This window comes from Berghia stephanieae, chromosome 7, assembly GCF_034508935.2.
Source record: "Berghia stephanieae isolate SIO BIC M18660-M18661 chromosome 7, UCSD_Bste_1.3, whole genome shotgun sequence".
NCBI classification, from domain to species: domain Eukaryota; kingdom Metazoa; phylum Mollusca; class Gastropoda; order Nudibranchia; family Aeolidiidae; genus Berghia; species Berghia stephanieae.
Genome location: NC_088366.1, coordinates 26184181 through 26202166, shown reverse-complemented (window position 1 = coordinate 26202166; position 17986 = coordinate 26184181). Strand labels below are relative to the sequence as shown.

The 17986-nt window shown below is 36.9% G+C and overlaps 1 protein-coding gene across 6 annotated transcripts in view; it reads right to left on the bottom strand.

Moving 5' to 3' along the window:
- Positions 1 to 1179: 1179 nt before the first annotated feature.
- LOC144976955 (uncharacterized) overlaps positions 1180 to 17986 on the bottom strand; it is a 34156-nt gene continuing 17349 nt past the window's right edge. For all 6 annotated transcript variants that reach the window (XM_078921599.1, XM_078921603.1, XM_078921598.1 and 3 more), the window contains 7 exons: positions 12669 to 12710; positions 10075 to 10124; positions 6576 to 6688; positions 4150 to 4169; positions 3482 to 3563; positions 2238 to 2374; positions 1180 to 1369 (listed from right to left, as the gene is read on the bottom strand). In XM_078921599.1, the coding sequence (XP_078777725.1) occupies positions 2276 to 2374; positions 3482 to 3563; positions 4150 to 4169; positions 6576 to 6688; positions 10075 to 10124; positions 12669 to 12710 (406 nt within the window). In that variant the 3' untranslated portion in view covers positions 1180 to 1369; positions 2238 to 2275. The remainder of the gene's footprint in view (positions 1370 to 2237; positions 2375 to 3481; positions 3564 to 4149; positions 4170 to 6575; positions 6689 to 10074; positions 10125 to 12668; positions 12711 to 17986) is intronic.

The following is a 17986-nucleotide window of genomic DNA, read 5'->3' as shown; positions in this document are numbered from 1 at the left end:
TATTGCGCTATATAAAAGCTCGGTTTTTTCTTCTTCTATAGTTTACTCCGACTTCAATACGCCTTGATATAACATGAACGCGTTGAAAGTGCCATTTAAGTTCTAATTTTATTTTTTTTTAATTGAGCTTTTTTTATATACGCAATATCCACTAAACGTGCTCAAAGCGCTTTACAAGGGGTCCCTCGCCAACAGCATCATTTAACATTTAGGACGAGTCATGATGCCTGTTAGGTGATCTTACATTTTTTCCGGACAGAAACAATGCTGTTAATGGCAAGGTACTCATTTTACACCTGAGTACGGTGAGAGAATGTGAGTAGAGCCTTCTCCGAGGACTGACGCTGTGGTGGTAGTTTTAGTAGTGGTGATTGTAGGGATGACGTGTAGTGGTGGTTGTAGAAGTAGTGGTGGAAGGGATGATGATGTGGTGGTTGTATTAGTAGTGGTGGTAGGGATGTGCTGAAGTGGTAGTGGTTGAAGTATTTGTGTTAGGGATGATGTGGTGGTGGTAGGGATAATGATGTGGTGGTGGTTATAGTAGTGGTGGTCTTAGGTATGATGGTGTGGTTGTGGTTGTTGTTGTAGTAGTGGTGGTGGTGGTGGAAGGGATGATAATGTGGTGGTGGTTGGGATGATGATGAGGTTGCGGTTGGGGAAGTAGTGGTGGTAGGGATGATGATGTGGTGGTGATTGTAATAGTAGTGGTGGTAAGGATGATTATGTTGTGGTGGTGGTAGTAGAAGTTGTGGTTGGGATGATTTTGTGGTGGTGAGAGGGATTATGATGTGGTTGTGGTGGTAGGGATGATGATGTGGTTGTGGAAATAGTGGTAGGGATGATGATGTGGTGGTGGTTGTAGTTGTAGTCGTGGTGGTAGGGTTGGTGATGTGGTGGTACGTAGTTCTAGCAGTGGTGGTGGTTGGTAAGTTGATTTGGTGGAGGTGGTGGTAGAAATGACGATGTAGTGGTGGTTTTAATAGTAGCTTGTAGGATGATGATGTGGTGGTAGTTGTAGAGTAATAGTGGTGATCGAATGATGATGGTGGTAGATGTAGTAGTGGTGGTGGTAGGGATGATGATATAGTTTATATCATCATCTCTACTACAACATCATCACAAACCACTCAATAAAAATGTTGAGAGATAAAGAGATATAATTTGCAAAATAAAACTTCCTTGGGTAGCATTATGGACCCTGATGTCAAGTTTATTGCGTCCTTTCCACACAACTGGCATAACATAATATTACCACCAATAGACAACATCCGCTTATTATTATGTAATTCTGTTGGTATTCATGTCAAGATTTGCTGACTTCACTGTGAAGAGTTCTTACGGTTATGGTTTTATGACATCCACTTAAGACCTGAAATAAAATTAAATTCATAATTTTTAATTTTTCTTCGGTAAGGAAATGAACAAAATTGTTTGATTAATTTAAGTTAAATATAGGGTGTTTGCAGCACTTTAAGGCTTAAGAGTGCTCTTCTCCTAACATCCCCCCCCCCCTCCCCCGTGCCCACCAAAAAATGGTGGTGGAATAGTAGCACAATCTAATACCAATCGATAATAATTATTGAGGGTTACCTCTTTCAGTTCAGAGAAGGAACAGAAATACATAAAAGAGCAACCGATTGTTGTCTCTAGGCTGAAAAACTCAAATGTTTTGAGTTAAAATGACTTATAAACAGTCACAGGCAATGTAACACAAAAAAAAAGGTGCATCAGGAAGTACTTTGTTCTGTAGATGCGTTATAAAAATATAACCCACTATTATATTTAATGCTATTTCTTAAAAAAACAGCAAAACAATAACATCAACAAAAATTCAAATCCAATCAAATCACGCGTGCAAAATCACTGCCAAAAGAACTGCCTTAAAACAATTACATTATCTTATTTTATCTAGACAATAAGGATAAAAACTATTCATTTTACAAGGAGAAGATTCACAGGGGGAAAAAAATCACATCTCCCTATCAAAAAGAAACATAGTTCCCTAAAGGTGAAGGATTCCTCCTGCGCCAGAGCAACAGTAATTCCAAAACAATGACAGCGAGCTATATGTACTGATAGGGAAAAAAAAAAGGGTGGAATTGATTGTCTGATGTTCTCGACACTTGAATTCACCATTTGTGATCTTTTCCTTTCTTGTTCGTATAACAAAATATTATAGTGAATGTGATAACAAATACTTTTTTTACAATGACCTAAGAAACAAATCAAAATCTGACCTGGTTTTAAGAAAGAAACCTTTTCTGAATTGCACTCTTTACGAAAATACAGCTCCAATTTCTACTTTGGCGAAATGGTGAATTCCAGGATCCTTTCCACTGGCTCGTATTTCAGCCTCTAGGTCAGAAATTTGACGCTGTGGGTTGAACAGTTATAAAAATGCTCAATATCGCCATTCTAAACAATAGTTATACAATATGTAAACCATATATTACTCCACAGTCTCAATCTGGTTTTATATTAGAATGAAGCTAAATGCAAAATATACTCTGTGAAACTATTCCCATTCTGCCTAATAAAATGTACAGAGGAGTATGCTTAAGATAAACTCCTTGGGATCAGAGAATAAACGTTTATCTTTAGCAAGGTTTATCAAGGACAGACGTAAAAAAATTTTAAAAATCAAAAAAAGTTGAGCTATTATAGAGAGCAATATCCACTAAAAGTGCTCAAAGTGTTAACAAGCTGTCACTAGTCAACAACAACACTAGCCAACAATGATGTAACATGTAGGTCAAGACATGATACCTGTTACGCGATATTACAATTTTTTTCCGATAGAGACAATGCTGTTAATGGCCAGGTGGTCGTTTTTAAACCAGATTACAGTGAGAGAATGTGAGTAAGGAGCCTTTTCCAAGGACTCAACTATGCACCGCTCAGAGCAGGACTTGAACTGAACCCCGGATCTTCCGACCTGAAGGCGAGTGTCACATCACAAGACAATACAGCTGCACAAGGTGACTTTTATTTCTTGCTGATGTGGTTTAGAGAACTGAGGATCAGCTGACTTGGACTCCACGGTTCTTAACTGAAACCTGTGAATCTCTTATCGGCAGCGTGTGACTGTGATGGTCTCACATATGAGTGCGGGCAACTGATGGAGGTGCAAAAATAAGACCACTATGCCACAGAACAGCCTATTTTAACCAGTCTAAGACTGATTTGTGTTTATATTAGCCAAATTTTGATCAGTTGGTTTATATAAGGAAAAGAAAAAAATAAGACTGGATGAAGTCTTTTTTTAAAAGAGGTAATAATAGATGACACTTGCATATGGAGCATTTTCAAAATTTTATAATGTTCTTAATGGAAAATATATATATACAACAATTTATACGATATAACTGAATGAAATGATAAATCGCAAAATGTTGAGAATGACATGATCCACTTTTCACCTAAAAATGTCATCCTGGTGAATTTGACTTGGTTTTTCCTGCACTGCCTTATATTTACTTACATCAGTCAGCCGCAACCAATTGGTTCTGAGATACTCTTCTGCTGTTAGCATGGGCTTTAATCTTGGATGTGACGTCTCAGCTCTGGTGAATTTTGAAATTTGAAATTATATTTTCTTAGAAACTATAAACAAATATGAATTTTTTAAAAATTCTATCATTTTTAGTATTATTTCTTTTATTAGAAGGGCAAAATAGAGGAAGGCATACCATTTGGGAATTTTGCTGACAACGTGGCATTTCTGAAGAAAAAAAAAGGACTATGTAAGAGGTCAGATGCATAAAACCCACGGAGTCTGAGTTTAACCAAGTTTCCGTAGCATTATACAGACAGTGACATTTTCTTTCTACCCTTTGGATATTTCAACTGTTATATTATTCATAATAAAAAAAAAGTTTATTAACAGGATTACTCAAGTTCTAGGCTCTTGTGTTGGATTCTAGAGAAGATAATATTGGAAAAAAAGAGAAGAGAATTGGAGAAAATGAGTATGATCCAAAGTGTTACTCCAAAGGATCTACTATTTGTTGATAGGATTCCCAGTTTCCTTGTATTGATAACTTGATTGAACATAAACTTCAATCTGCGAGCTATTCATCAAAGCAATAGATAAAAGGTTTGTTAAAGGATTACTATATTTTAAGAATAAGAAAATAAATAATGACTCACTGTGGTGTTTCCTCAGCAGGCTGTGAAGAGATAATTCATAATTTGTATCAAATCCACAGAAGATAGGAATCTTTCGTTATCATAGGAATGATGATGATGATAATGATGGATGATGATGATAATAACAACAATATAAATAATAATAATATTAATAATAATAATAATAATATGCTTATATGCACCTGATCCAATCATAGGCTATAAGAGTGTTACAAACAAGCATAAACACACACAGGACTCACACACACACACACACACACACACAGAGTGTCCCATTTAAAACAAAATATTTAAGTTTGGAGAAATTGCTCCCTGAAAAACAGTCTTTAATTTAGTTTTTAAAATAACTTAAATGCCTGATTCCCTCGGCTCTTGTTGGAGAAGGTTTGTGGACCACCAAGTTTTGCATTTGCTTTCTGCACAAGCAGATGAAGAAACCCCCCCCCCCCCCCCCCCCCCAAAAAAAAATCAGTACTCTAAGAAAAAAAATTGATCAATATTCAAAAGATTTGATCAGAAATGATTATAGATGTTGGTTGAGACAAATGTGACCCATCATCTCATTATTAGTATTGTGTCAGAGTGAAGTAGATGCCAAAATGTGAATTTAACGTATGTTACAATGATTTGAAACATAAAACGTCAGGTCCTCATAGGTACTCTACTGTATCAAATAGACTGAGGGACTGAGATTGATTTTTTTTTACTGACACCAGTGATTAGGAAGCTGGGTCTGTAAGGTATGGCGGGACTAGTGTTGTATCCAAAGGATAGTAGAAATTACTATTGTCCGTTTCACGACATGGAATTCTGGAAAAGGTCCGGCTCTGTGGGCCTAATGGCTTTAAAGTACAACTTTTTTTTGTCTTCTTTAATTTTAAATGATTACCTAAAAGCACCATCCTCTATAACATCATTGAATTTAATTCAAATCTTAGAATTTAAACTGACAATTTTCTGCATGTCATAAAATCCAACAGAATGGACAAGGTTGGTCATAAGTTTGGTTTATGTTGTTTTAAATTGTAAATTAATAAAAAAACAAAATAAAAATAACTTTCTTTTATATAGTGCAATATCCACTAAACGTCTCAAAGCGCTTTATGAGGGATCCCTAGCCAACAGCAACACAGCACATAAGATGAGACATGATGCCTGTTTGGATATATTTTATTTTATCCTTCTGAGACAATGCTGTTAACCTGAGTATGGTTAGAAAATGCGAGTGAAGAGCCTATTCCAAGGACTCAACTATGCGCCACTATGGACTTGAACCCAGGACATCTTCTAATCCGAAGGCGAGTGTCATACCACTAGACCATATTATTGCACTGGGGCCATGCATTTGGCTGGATACCAACTTATTATCGCTACAAACATTTATCACTTATTTCATAAAGACTGTCATTCAGAGTCATAAGGCTGGTACTAATCTAGATTTCAGGTTTAACAGACAATAGCAATTGCTTGCTATCCAATGGATAGGACACTAGTTTATCACAAAGTACTTTCCACCATATCTATCAGACCATGCCAGCTACACAATCATTGCTAGGTGGACAAGAAGGTAAATAAATATCTCTGCCCCACCCAGAATCAATTCCCTTTCCCTTATTTGTGAGGCACAGCTCCACCACTGAGCTAACACCCCACCCTCCTTCAATATATGTATGTGCTGTGGACAAGAACCTGAAACCACAGAGGCTACCAGGTGGGCTCACAACTACACACAGAAGCGGCAGCGATTTCAACACCTGGATAGACCATCATAACATAGTAGTGTGAGACCATTAGAAGCTGCTACCAACCCACAAAACTATGTGAAACTTTAAATGTTCATAGCATGTTACAGGGACTAATAATCCAATTTGCGATCTAAGTCTAAGGACAATGTCAAAGAGCCAAGTGATGTCAATGTCTTCTTCTTCTTCTTCTTTGTTATGTAAAACTGCAAATTTGGGGACAGAACTACATTTGATTTTAAAATGAATTAGAAAAAAAAGTAAATAGAAATTCACCCTAGAGATGGAACCCAAGTTTCACATTTTTTTACTATAGTATGGTGGTGTAGATGTTAACAATTTTAAATCCTATTTCAAATTTGAAGCACCTGCAGCAATACGGACATAATACTATTTGAAGTGATGGGTCACTTTTTTACAGAAAGCAAGGTTAAAGGGTATTGCTGGGGGAGTTTGGGTCAGGGTTCACCATCCAATTCAAAGGATGAAATGAGTTCAAGAAAAATACTCACCCATTTCAGACCCCCAGATCAATTGCACCAACACACGAAACTATGTGGTATCTTAAAACATTTAAACCACTCTGGCTGATAGAATTTAGTGAGAACCAATCACCAAAAAGTAGCAGTCTAAAGACAATAGCAAACTGTAGAGTGACTTCAACTTCATTCATACTATACTCACCTTTACACCTTCCATTCCTTTTGCTATGGAGTTTATTATGACATTAAACCTTGATGATTTGTTGGACCTTTCACCCTCCTCCTCATATTCAGTTTTAGAGGATGTTTTGCTGGCTAGATAAAACCAAAATATAAAAAAGTAAACTGCAAGAACATTTGAGAGCGAGAGCGAGAGCGAGAGAGAGAGAGAGAGAGAGAGAGAGAGAGAGAGAGAGAGAGAGAGAGAGAGAGAGAGAGAGAGAGAGAGAGAGAGAGAGAGAGAGAATAAAACGAGCATTTTTATAGTGCGATATCCACGATACATGCTTTACAAGGGGTCCCTAGCCAACAGCAACACTTAAACCTGTAGGAAAGAGAGAGAAAGTTTTTTTATCCGTTTAAAAAAAAATATTTTGGTAGAATCAAAAGCGTATTTTAATTTATACTATTTGTCATACTGTTCATAATAATTGAGAAAAATATGATATCTTTGTGAGTAAAATTTTTTTTTAATGATGTGAGGTGTAGATAGCCAAACTTACTTCGCAAATTGCATGGTGTGAGAAAATTGTTACTTGAAACTGCCAAACAGTATTCGAAAGAAAATGCAATTATATATGTGTAAAATATGTAATCCACAACTTTTTCTTCTTCTTCTTGAAAATACACTTTGAAATCTCACACTTTGGGAGGATCAACACAATATTCCACGTTTACAGTCAGACATTAAAATCAAAACATCACATCACAGAAATCACATAGCTGGCCAGAGTTGTCCCCAGACTTCCAGGATTGTCTTGAATAGTTTGGGGCACGAGTGCCGACCACCTCTTGAAAGAGCTCATTCAAAAGGGCTATAAACTTTTATCAGCAAAACCTTTTACCATGTCCCAAGGCAGTTCAAGAACACTGTCATACCACATTGGTAAGACCTAGTTGTCCAGACTCAGGATTGTCTTGAATAGTTTGGGGCACGAGTGCGACCCTCTCTGAAAGAGCTCTTCAAAGGCTATAAACTTTTATCAGCAAAACCTTTACATGTCCAAGGCAGTCAGAAACTGTCATACCAATTGGGTAAACCTAGTTGGAATATCAATGCATGTAGGAACTCCGATGATGAAGCTATACACCACATTGAAAAAGTCGATAGCGGCCAAGATGTTCCAATGTAATGTCATGGTCTCAAGTGAGTAAGAGCTACTCGACTATGCATAAAGATATAGTAGAATGAGGCCCAGATTTACTAGTTACTATAATGAACAATTAACGATTTGTTTACCATGAAATAAAAATAATGATGAAATTTAATTAAAAGAGATAAATAGCGATCGTGGCAGTTACAAATAGAGATGTGAATATATTACGTAACTTATGATAATATGTCAGGTTCGTAAGTTTACGTTTCCAGGCAGTTGACAGGCTTGGATGATATATTCCTCTGATAACAGGCTCGGGCTCGTAAAATTCCACTTCCAGGCAATTGGTAAGGGGTTATTGTATAGTTCTTTGACAGCGGGCTCGGGTTTGATCCTTGAAGATTATACAATCAAAGTTAAAAGCTCCGGCGTCTTAATGGTGGAGATATAATATCCACAAAGTCCCAAAAGATAAAAATCTTCCAGTATATATAAGGAATAGAGCGACTGGCCGTCCGGCATAGATTGTGGAGAGAAGTGAGTGTAGAATGTTAGACCTATCAGCTTTTATAATAAGTGGCTACGTGACAGAATGTAGAACGAAAAGTATTCACTAATTAGAAATTAATTCGAGGGAAGGCTATAAAAGGAAAGACGATCTAATATTAGAAGGTAAAGTTTATCTAAGCCTACCGAAATATAACTGGAGTGAGATGAATTCAGTTCTTAATAAAATAAAATTTCATAAGATAATTGTGAACAACCTTTACTGTGACAGTAACAATGACAACAATAAAAGTTTAACTAAAATGACGGCAAACAAGAGCAACTGGATAACATTTGAAAACTAACATGACAGCAAACAAGAGCAACTGGATAACATTTGAAAAAGAGGAGGAAACAAAAACTGAAGATCTTCTTTAAAGATATTCTAAGGCAAACCGCCATCTCAATAAAAGACCACAAAAAAAAACCCAAAAACAAACAAAGGAGTGCTACTATCGACTACCCCTCTCCCGAATAAATGCACACATTCTCTCATTTTTTCCAAGTACTATGAGTTTATAGAATTCCCTCCCAGGAAACCTGAGAATAATGACAGTGATGACAAGTTTACTACCCAATTAGAAAACATTTCTACAGAAATATGGAAGAGATACTTTTTGTGATACAAAGTAGAGCTGCGATTTCACTGCGAGATTTCCGTTGGCCGACTACATGAATGAATACTGCAGTAAGTTGCCGACACCTACCTGGTATTCATGAATACTTCTAAACAAAAGAGAAAACGAGGGAAACAAATCTCAAAATCAAATTTTGCTGTGATGTTTTCAGGGCAAAAATTTTGAAAATTGGTACTACATGAATCAGCAGTAAACTTATTTTCTTGAACATGACTGAAAGATGGAATAATATTGCATTCAAACATAACTTTTACTATAAATTTGACATCAATTAGCAACAAACACCGGGTCTGTAATATTCAAGCACAACACCGGATCAAAAGTTTTCAAACACTGAGTAGTACTCACACACCGGATCAGGTTGCAGACTACCTGGTAATCTTTTTCACCTCAATTTATGTCAGGTTGGCGTTTGGTATTCCATCCAGGAGACCAAAATATTCTACATAATGTTTAATGGTGATATATGATTTCTATGAAATGCTTATTGGACCCAAGACTCTTTTATGGTGTTTTTACTAATAATTACAAAGATTTAGAATCTTTTGGATTATTATTCCCTTCGAATATAAAAATATTCGATTTTGGTCCATTAACTAAAATAATTCTGGCTGGATCAAAGGTATTCATGAATACTTTTGATCCAGCCAGAATTATTCAAGGATTCATTCACCGGAACTCCACAGCTCTGATACAAAGCCATAATCTAACCCCATCCCAAGCCCACATAAATGTGTTTATCATCCATGTTGAAGCTGTAACAGCATGGATTTGGATTAGACTGTTGTCTCCATTTATATGAGTCAGCTGTATCCATCCCTCATGAGGCACTTATAGTATGATACTTGTGATCTTTAAAAAAGTATATAACAAAACATTTGAATGCCTGACTGTATGACAATTGACCATAGCAGCAAAATACAAAGAACTGTAGACGAGTTGGTTCCCTTTATAAACCATCAAAAATCTGCAACAGAGTTGAAGAGAAGGAAAAAGGTAGGGAGAGCGACGCACACACACATACATAGAGAGAGATAGAGATAGATAGATAGATAGATAGATAGAGAGAGAGAGAGAGAGAGAGAGAGAGAGAGAGAGAGAGAGAGAGAGAGAGAGAGAGAGAGAGAGAGAGAGAGAGAGAGAGAGTTAAATTTAAAGTGGTGTAACATGTTGGGAAAAACAAAAAAACAGGAAGACTCACTTGGTTTATTAATAGCCTTCTTTGGCGGGGGTAGTCTGCATTTCAGCTTTCTGAAATTTTTAAAAGATATCTTTCATTACTTTAAAACTTTAAAAAGAATAAAATAAACAACAACACCAAAAATTTAAATAAATTGATTGCATACAATTACTATAACATGCATGTCCAGCAAGCACGCTGTTTTTTGCTCGCCAAAACCAGGTGAGTCATCAAAGGCACATCTGGCATTGCTTAAACGCGGTAGGGCTGCGATTGCGATTTCATCTTTTAGATTCACAATTTTTTCATTAAATTTAAGAATGTATCATGCAAATCTGCTTAAATATTGTTACAAAACAAGACAATCCACCATTGACCCATAAATCATCTAGTTACATAAAGTTGTGCTAAAAGGTCTTTACATTTCCCATGTGGAACAATTGTAAGAACAAATTTATTTCAAAATTATAATTCATTACATAAAAAAAAATATTTAAAAAAAAACAACAAAAAAACATTGATACATGAGCATTTGATACACATTAAAACTTGTTATGGGTTTGGAATATCAATATTCTCTTTCGGATATACAAAGTATTGTATCATTCTTATGCTTAGTCCGCAATAATATTCAATGGTCTTTGTCCTACATATCAAATATAATTTTGACCCTTGTTATTACAACTGCCATGCAACAACAAAAAAATGTATATATTGTTATAAACTAATTTTATTAAGAAAAACTTGATTTTACTATAACATAATAGCAAAAATATTATGAGGCATTCATATTATCTTTGGTAAAAAATCAAAGGAGTTCAAGAAATATTATTCTCACTCACGTATTCCGTTTCTATAAAAATGGATAATGGCACGTAATGGTTTCATTAACAAAATGACAATTCTTAAGATTAATAATATTTTGATATCAGTTAAATCTTGATGAGAAAAAACATGTTTAAGGTTATTGGAGGGCTATAATATAAGTATTCTTGAATTCCTGCATTTGAAATTTCAAACTTATTCCCAATGCACATTCCCAAGGTAGTGTGGCTATGTGGTCTTGTGGTATGACACCCGCTTTCCATCAGAAGGTCCTGGGTTCAAGCCTCGCTCGGCGCATAGTTGAGTTCTTAGAAAAGGTTCTTTACTCACATCCTCTTACCGTACTCAGGTGTAAAATGAATACCTGGCCGTTAACAGCGTTGTCTCTGTCTGCAAAAATAGTAATATTGCTTAACAGGCGTCATGTCACATCCAACACGTTAAGTGTTGCTTTTAGTCAGAGACCCCTTTTAAAGTGTTTTGAGCATGTTTAGTGGCGCTATATAAAAGCTAAATTTTTCAATTTTTAGTGCAATGGTACTGGGAACTTGTTCAGATGTAGGAGTTCATGAATCATTATTTTCATTTTTCCCTAGCCTTTACAGACACATACAGGACTTTCAGCTCACTTAATTTTGTTTTAAATTGAGGGAACTGACATTCATAAAGCTGGTACATAAATGAAAGGGATCATTCTGATGATAAAGACATAAATATCTTAATTTGACCAAATCTCAATTCTGCCCTCATATGGTAGAAGGACGTAAGCGCCAATGTAAACAAAAGTGAGCTATTTATATTAAGGGAATCCCCGTTTCACAGCACATGATACTGTAATGTGCAATACCACAGTCAGGAATACAAAATTTTGAAATTGAAGTATAAAGCAAATCCTTAAAATTTCGAACACAATTCCGACCATAATTCAAAACTAACCCCATCATATGCTTATATGCCCTTTTATCATGACGCAGAATTATACATGGTTTTGTTTTTGTAATGTACAGTAAATATACCAATGTCTTTGGTCCCAAACTCTTTCCACTCCTATCTTACATTATGGTCTTTATATTTTAAGCCAAGATCACTATTCAACCACTATTTTACATTATGGTCTTTATATTTTAAACCAAGATCACTATTCAACCACTATTTTACATTATGGTCTTTATATTTTAAACCAAGATCACTATTCAACCACTATTTTACATTATGGTCTTTATATTTTAAGCCAAGATCACTATTCAACCAATGACGCATCAAGTCTATCAATATTGGGAAAAGCTATCCAATGACAATCTTTTTTTCATTGTTGACATGTGATGCCACTGTTCAGGGTTCTTGGACCACTAAATTGTGCAGCTATGTGGTCTAGTGGTATGACACTCGCTTTCGGATCGGAAGGTCCTGGGTTCGAGCCTCGCGCTCGGCGCATAGTTGAGTCCTTGGAAAAGGCTCTTTACTCACATTCTCTCACCGTACTCAGGTGTAAAATGAGTACCTGGCCGTTAACAGCGTTGTCTGTCCGAAAAATTGTAATATTGCCTAACAGGCGTCATGTCTCGTCCTACATGTTAAATGTTGCTGTTGACCACGACCCTTTGTAAAGCGCTTTGAGCACATTTAGTGGATATTGCGCTATATAAAGCTCAATTTAAAAAAAAAAAAATTTTTTTAAATCTCCTGCACAATTAGGATTTCCCAGATTAAAGTTTGCGTCTAAAGTCATTGATATGCACAGTTTAGTTCTGTCCTGGTAAATGATAGAAACTAATAGGATAGATACTTACTCTAATGCATGGATTTCATCTTGTCTTTGCTTGCGTTCTAAGCTAACAAAAAAGAAGAGTAAATTCGTTATTGATATTTTAAAAATCTATTCTATGCACCAAAGATTCAAAAAGGCATGTGACATTTGTGTGAAATCTGGTGACAAAAAAAAACCCTAAAAGACAAATGGGGGGAAAAAAGGACTTAGTATGCAATATCCAATACATGAGCTCAAAGGACTCTACAAGATGTCCAAAGCCTATAGCAACACTTAACATGTAGGAACGAGTATTCCTGTAAGGGTAGGCTAAAAATTTAGAAAATCCTGTAATAATATTTCTCGATTGTTTTAAACTCAAACATACTTATACAAACAAGTCTCTCCAATCCAAATACCTCTTTTCTCAGTATTTTCTCCGGATTACAGACATCTGGATAATGGAATCAATCCCTAAAGTGTACAAATAAAGAAGAAAAAAAATCCATCCCTGTAAGATAATGGATACATCAGGATTGTGGAGTTCCGGATTAGAGAAATGTGACTGTTCTTACCAGATGATACGTATAATGGTTGAAGATGTCAAATACTATATAATACAACCCTCTTACCTCTGCCCCTTTTATTGCTTTTCAAAATCAAAACAACAATAATAAATAAAGCACTGGTGATTATAATGAAATGCTGAGGTAGTGGTAGCGATGATGATGATGATGCTTATGATGATGATGATGACGATAATGATGATGATGATGTCGTGGTTATGATAGTGATGATGATGACGATGATGATACAATGGTTACAGTAGTGATGATAGTGACGATGATGATAGAATATGATTGTAATAGTGGTGGTAGAGAATGATTTGGTGGTGGTGGTGGTTGAAGTAGTGATTTTAATGATGGTCATGTTGTGGTGGTGTTTAAATCATTGACGACGTGTCAGACAAATACATTGGACAGGCTAATTTACTCCTGCAGGTGCATCAGACATATAATATATCCAACAAGAATGTCATTATTTATTTTGCTATCACTGAGCCTCTCAAATTGATATGGAAGTAAAAAAAATAAATAACTATTCAATTCAAGTGTATTTTTTTTTTTCAATTTAATAAATCTGTAAACAATGCTGAGCTACAATGTCGTTGAAGTATCATTATGGAGGATGGTTCAGATAATGGAGACGCTATAATTGTTTTTGTTTTTATTCAGAGAAATATGAAGATGATGAAGAAAAGGACAGGTGTGCAGTCCCTCTTATGGATGGATTTGAAGTGGACATTGATGATAACAAAATTGCAAAAAATACCACCAAAACTTCAATAATGCCTTGAAAGTTATGTACATGATTTACACCACAAAAATGATTATTTTAGAGTAAAGTTGAAATCTGCATCTTCTAAATTAAAAAATTTAAAAATAAAAAAATAAATTCTCCAAAAACACAGCTTTAATTTATTTAAAGACTTTTTGTTTATCTTAACTAGTAGTAGTGGTATTATTATTATTGTTATTTGTTGTGAAGCTAGAAAGTAATTCGAATGATTGCCATGCAAAATATAGGCTTTATTCAACATTTAAATTGACATGATCTGGAAAGAAATTAAAACACAAAGAGTTAGACAATACAGTACAGACACAGATCAATTACAAACATTAAGTGACAAATAGAACTATCTCTAAACAGTAAACAATATCATGACATTCTTCCCCCCTTGCATGTGGCAAGAGATTTCAAATTATGCTTCTCTATTTCGTAAACTGTATGGTCTCGTCCGAATGAAGCCACTCGTTCTGGAGTTTGAACGGGATTCGTTTTGAGTAGAAAGCTCATTAGGATTGTTAGGATCAGAGACTGATGGTTCGTCCAAGGCAGATTTTTGCACTACACCCGCTTCCACAGTTTGTACATCAAGCTGTTCTAGAACAGTTTCAGGTAAAATATCGTTTCCCACATTCTTTTGAACAGGTTGAAAAGGTGGAGTTACGCTCGTGTTGTCAAACGCCATGGGTGATTCTTCATTGGAGGGTTGGGCAGTAGTCATTTCACCAGCAGGGGCTAAGTGACGCAAAGCCACAGTAGTTTCTTTACCATCAGGAAGTCGGACGTAGGCATAGAGCGGATTAGCGTCCAACAGTTCCACTTCGTCCACCAATGGTTCGTATTTAGAGGCTCTTACATGACGCCTCATCAAAACAGTTCCTGGAGTAGTCAGCCAGCTAGGAAGTGTTGTACCAGTGCTTGACTTTCTATTGTAGCGGAAGATTCGTTCATGAGGAGTCTCATTTGTCGCAGTGCATAAGAGTGATCTTATTGAATGGAGAGAGTCAAGAAGCACTGACTCCCATTGACTAACATTCAAACCACGTGATTTCAGGGCTAACGTGATAGTTTTCCAAAGGGTTCCATTCAGACGTTCTACTTGTCCATTTCCCCGGGGATTGTATGGGGTCGTTCGGCTTGAGGCGATACCCTTTTTGCACAAGAAATCTTGAAGCTCACTTGACATGAAGTTAGCACCTCTGTCAGAATGTATTGAAATAGGCATTCCAAACAATGAGAACAATTGACACAAGCACTTGATGATAGTTGATGAGCTCATATCAGAGCATGGGAACGCAAAAGGGAAGCGAGAATATTCATCAATAACTGTTAGGAGATACCGATTTTTGGACGATGACGGCAAGGGACCCTTGAAATCAACACTCAAACGCTCGAATGGTTGAGTTGCTTTGACCACTTTGAGGTTCTGCGGTTTGTAGAATGAAGGTTTTAGCTCACGACAAACCCTACAGTTGTTGCAGATTGTTCGTATTTCATCCACGGAATATGGGAGATTCTTTGACCTGACAAAATGGTTCATCCTTGCAATTCCAGGGTGGCAGAGTGAGTCGTGAAGGCTTTTTAAAGTTTCTAAATCTGAACCAGTAGATGAGCAGAACTCCCTTGAAAATGCGTCAGCCGCTACATTGTCTTTTCCAGGTCGATACACAACGTCATAACTGTAGCTTGACAGTTCAATCTTCCATCTTTGGATTTTATCATTTTTGACTTTTCCTTTTGCAGAATTTCCGTACATAAAGGCAACGCTTTTCTGATCTGTCACAAGTTTGAAATGCTTTCCTAGAAGATAGTGCCTCCACTTTCGAAGGGCTTCCACAATAGCGTAAGCCTCTTTTTCAACAGAAGAATGCTTCTTTTCACTGTGGTTCAGAGTTCTTGAAAAGAAAGCCACAGGACGTCCACCTTGATTTAGTGTTGCTGCGATTGCAATTTCAGAAGCGTCGGTTTCTACAACTAGAGGAGCGTTGTGGTCAATTGTCACAACAGCAGCGTTTTCAATCTCCTTTTTCAAAAGATCAAACGAGTCCTTGGCTTTTCCTGACAATGGAAAGGTGGTATTTTGGACCAGTGGGTGTATTTTATCCGAGAAATGAGGGATCCAGGATGAGTAGTATGCAAACATTCCAATCACTCTCTGTTGAGATTTGATATTGTGAGGATCTGAAAGTTCTCTCAGTGGCCGTAATCGGTCAGGGTCTGGCTGAATGCAACCTTTGGACACCTGAAATCCAAGTAACTTGATTTGTCTAACAGACTGGATAGTCTTACTTTCATTGAATGTTATATTATATTCTTTGGCACACCTGAGAAATTTCACAAGGTTTTCATCATGCTCTTGCTGATTTCTGCCACAGATTGTCACATTGTCTAAGTAAGCAAATGTGTCACTCAGTTTCTCATCTCGAATAATGGAATCAATGATGCGCTGAAAGCAAGCCACTCCGTTAGTGACTCCAAAGGGAATTCGCTTGAATTGGTAGAGATTTCCACTGGCCTCAAAAGCCGTATACAGTTTCTCCTCGTCTTTTATTGGGATCTGGTGGTAAGCACTTTGCAAATCGAGGGTGCTATAGACACTGTAGTTTGAAATTGTTTCAATCATTTCATTAATGTTTGGAAGTGGATATGCATCGAGTACAGTGAAGCGATTGATGGTCTGACTATAGTCCACAACCATGCGTTTCTTGTGTCGTTCGTTAGTTGTCACCAATACCTGCGCTCGCCATGGAGAATCAGATGGTTCGATCACATCCTCGTCAAGAAGTTTCTTAACCTCAGAGTCAATGAATTGCTTGTCTGGTAATGAAAATCGTCTTGATTTTGTTGCAATAGGTCTGACTTCTGGAAGGAGATTCTTGAAAAGAGAAACAGGTTCGATTTTTGCAGCAGTGAGACTACAAACGGAGAAAGTAGGCTTTGATCCTTTGAAGGATATTTGAACTCCATCATGCTGTTCAAGAAAGTCATGGCCTAAAATCAAGTCCGAACACAACCCTGACAGGATGGAAAATTTCACAATCTCATAGAAACGTCCCTGGTATTCCAAAGAGACAAAACAATGACCCTTGGTTGTACTGGAAAGATTAGTAGACGCCATGGAGATTTCTTTCTTTGATTTGAAAATCTTCAATTGGAGACTTTGTGCGATCTCTGTTGAAATGAAACTCTCGGAGCTTCCAGGGTCTATCAACGCTTTAACGGGTTTGTTAAACAATTTCACTTCAATAACAGCTCTGTAGAGACTAGCGGAAGCTGCGGCTGAAAAGGCTGAACTGAGTGTATTCGGGTCTGCTGCAGATGCATATTCGTTTTTACTTTTTGACTGGCATACCTTTGAAAATGCCCTTTTTTTCCACAACTTTTACACAGCGCCTTCTAGCAGGGCATTTTGATCGAGGATGTCGTTGGTATCCGCAGAAAAAGCATTTAGAGTTCGTGACTGAAGCATTGAATGAGTCAAGTTCCTTTTCAGAGGGCGGAGGAGCAGTGCTGCCACATGGCACAGTAGTTGGTGTGCTGTAGTTCTGAGAGTGTTTTTCAGCCATCTCCAAGGATCGAGCCTGTTCATAAGCGGCCATAAGTTCGATTGTCTTATTCTCGAGGAGTCGCTGCCTGATCTGATTAGAAGAGAGACCACAGATGAAAGCATCTCGGATAAAGTCATCCCTGTTCTTATCAGCAGTAACAGCTTTAAAATCACATTCTTTGGCAAGTCTCTTCAACTTTTGAAGGAACTGATCGAGGGATTGATCTGGTTCTTGCTTTGTAGTAGCCAAGACGTGTCTCGCGAATATTTCGTTTTTTGGTTTCACGTATATGTTCTTCAGAACGTCAACAGCTGAATCGAATGTAGTACAATCAGCAATATCTTCGTAGACGACAGGATCGACGAAATTGACGAGCAGATTGAGTTTGTTGTCAGTCGCCTGTTCGGGTACGAAGAGAGAAAGTTGTTAAATGTACAGAGCCAGTGATTCCATTGCTTTGATGCAT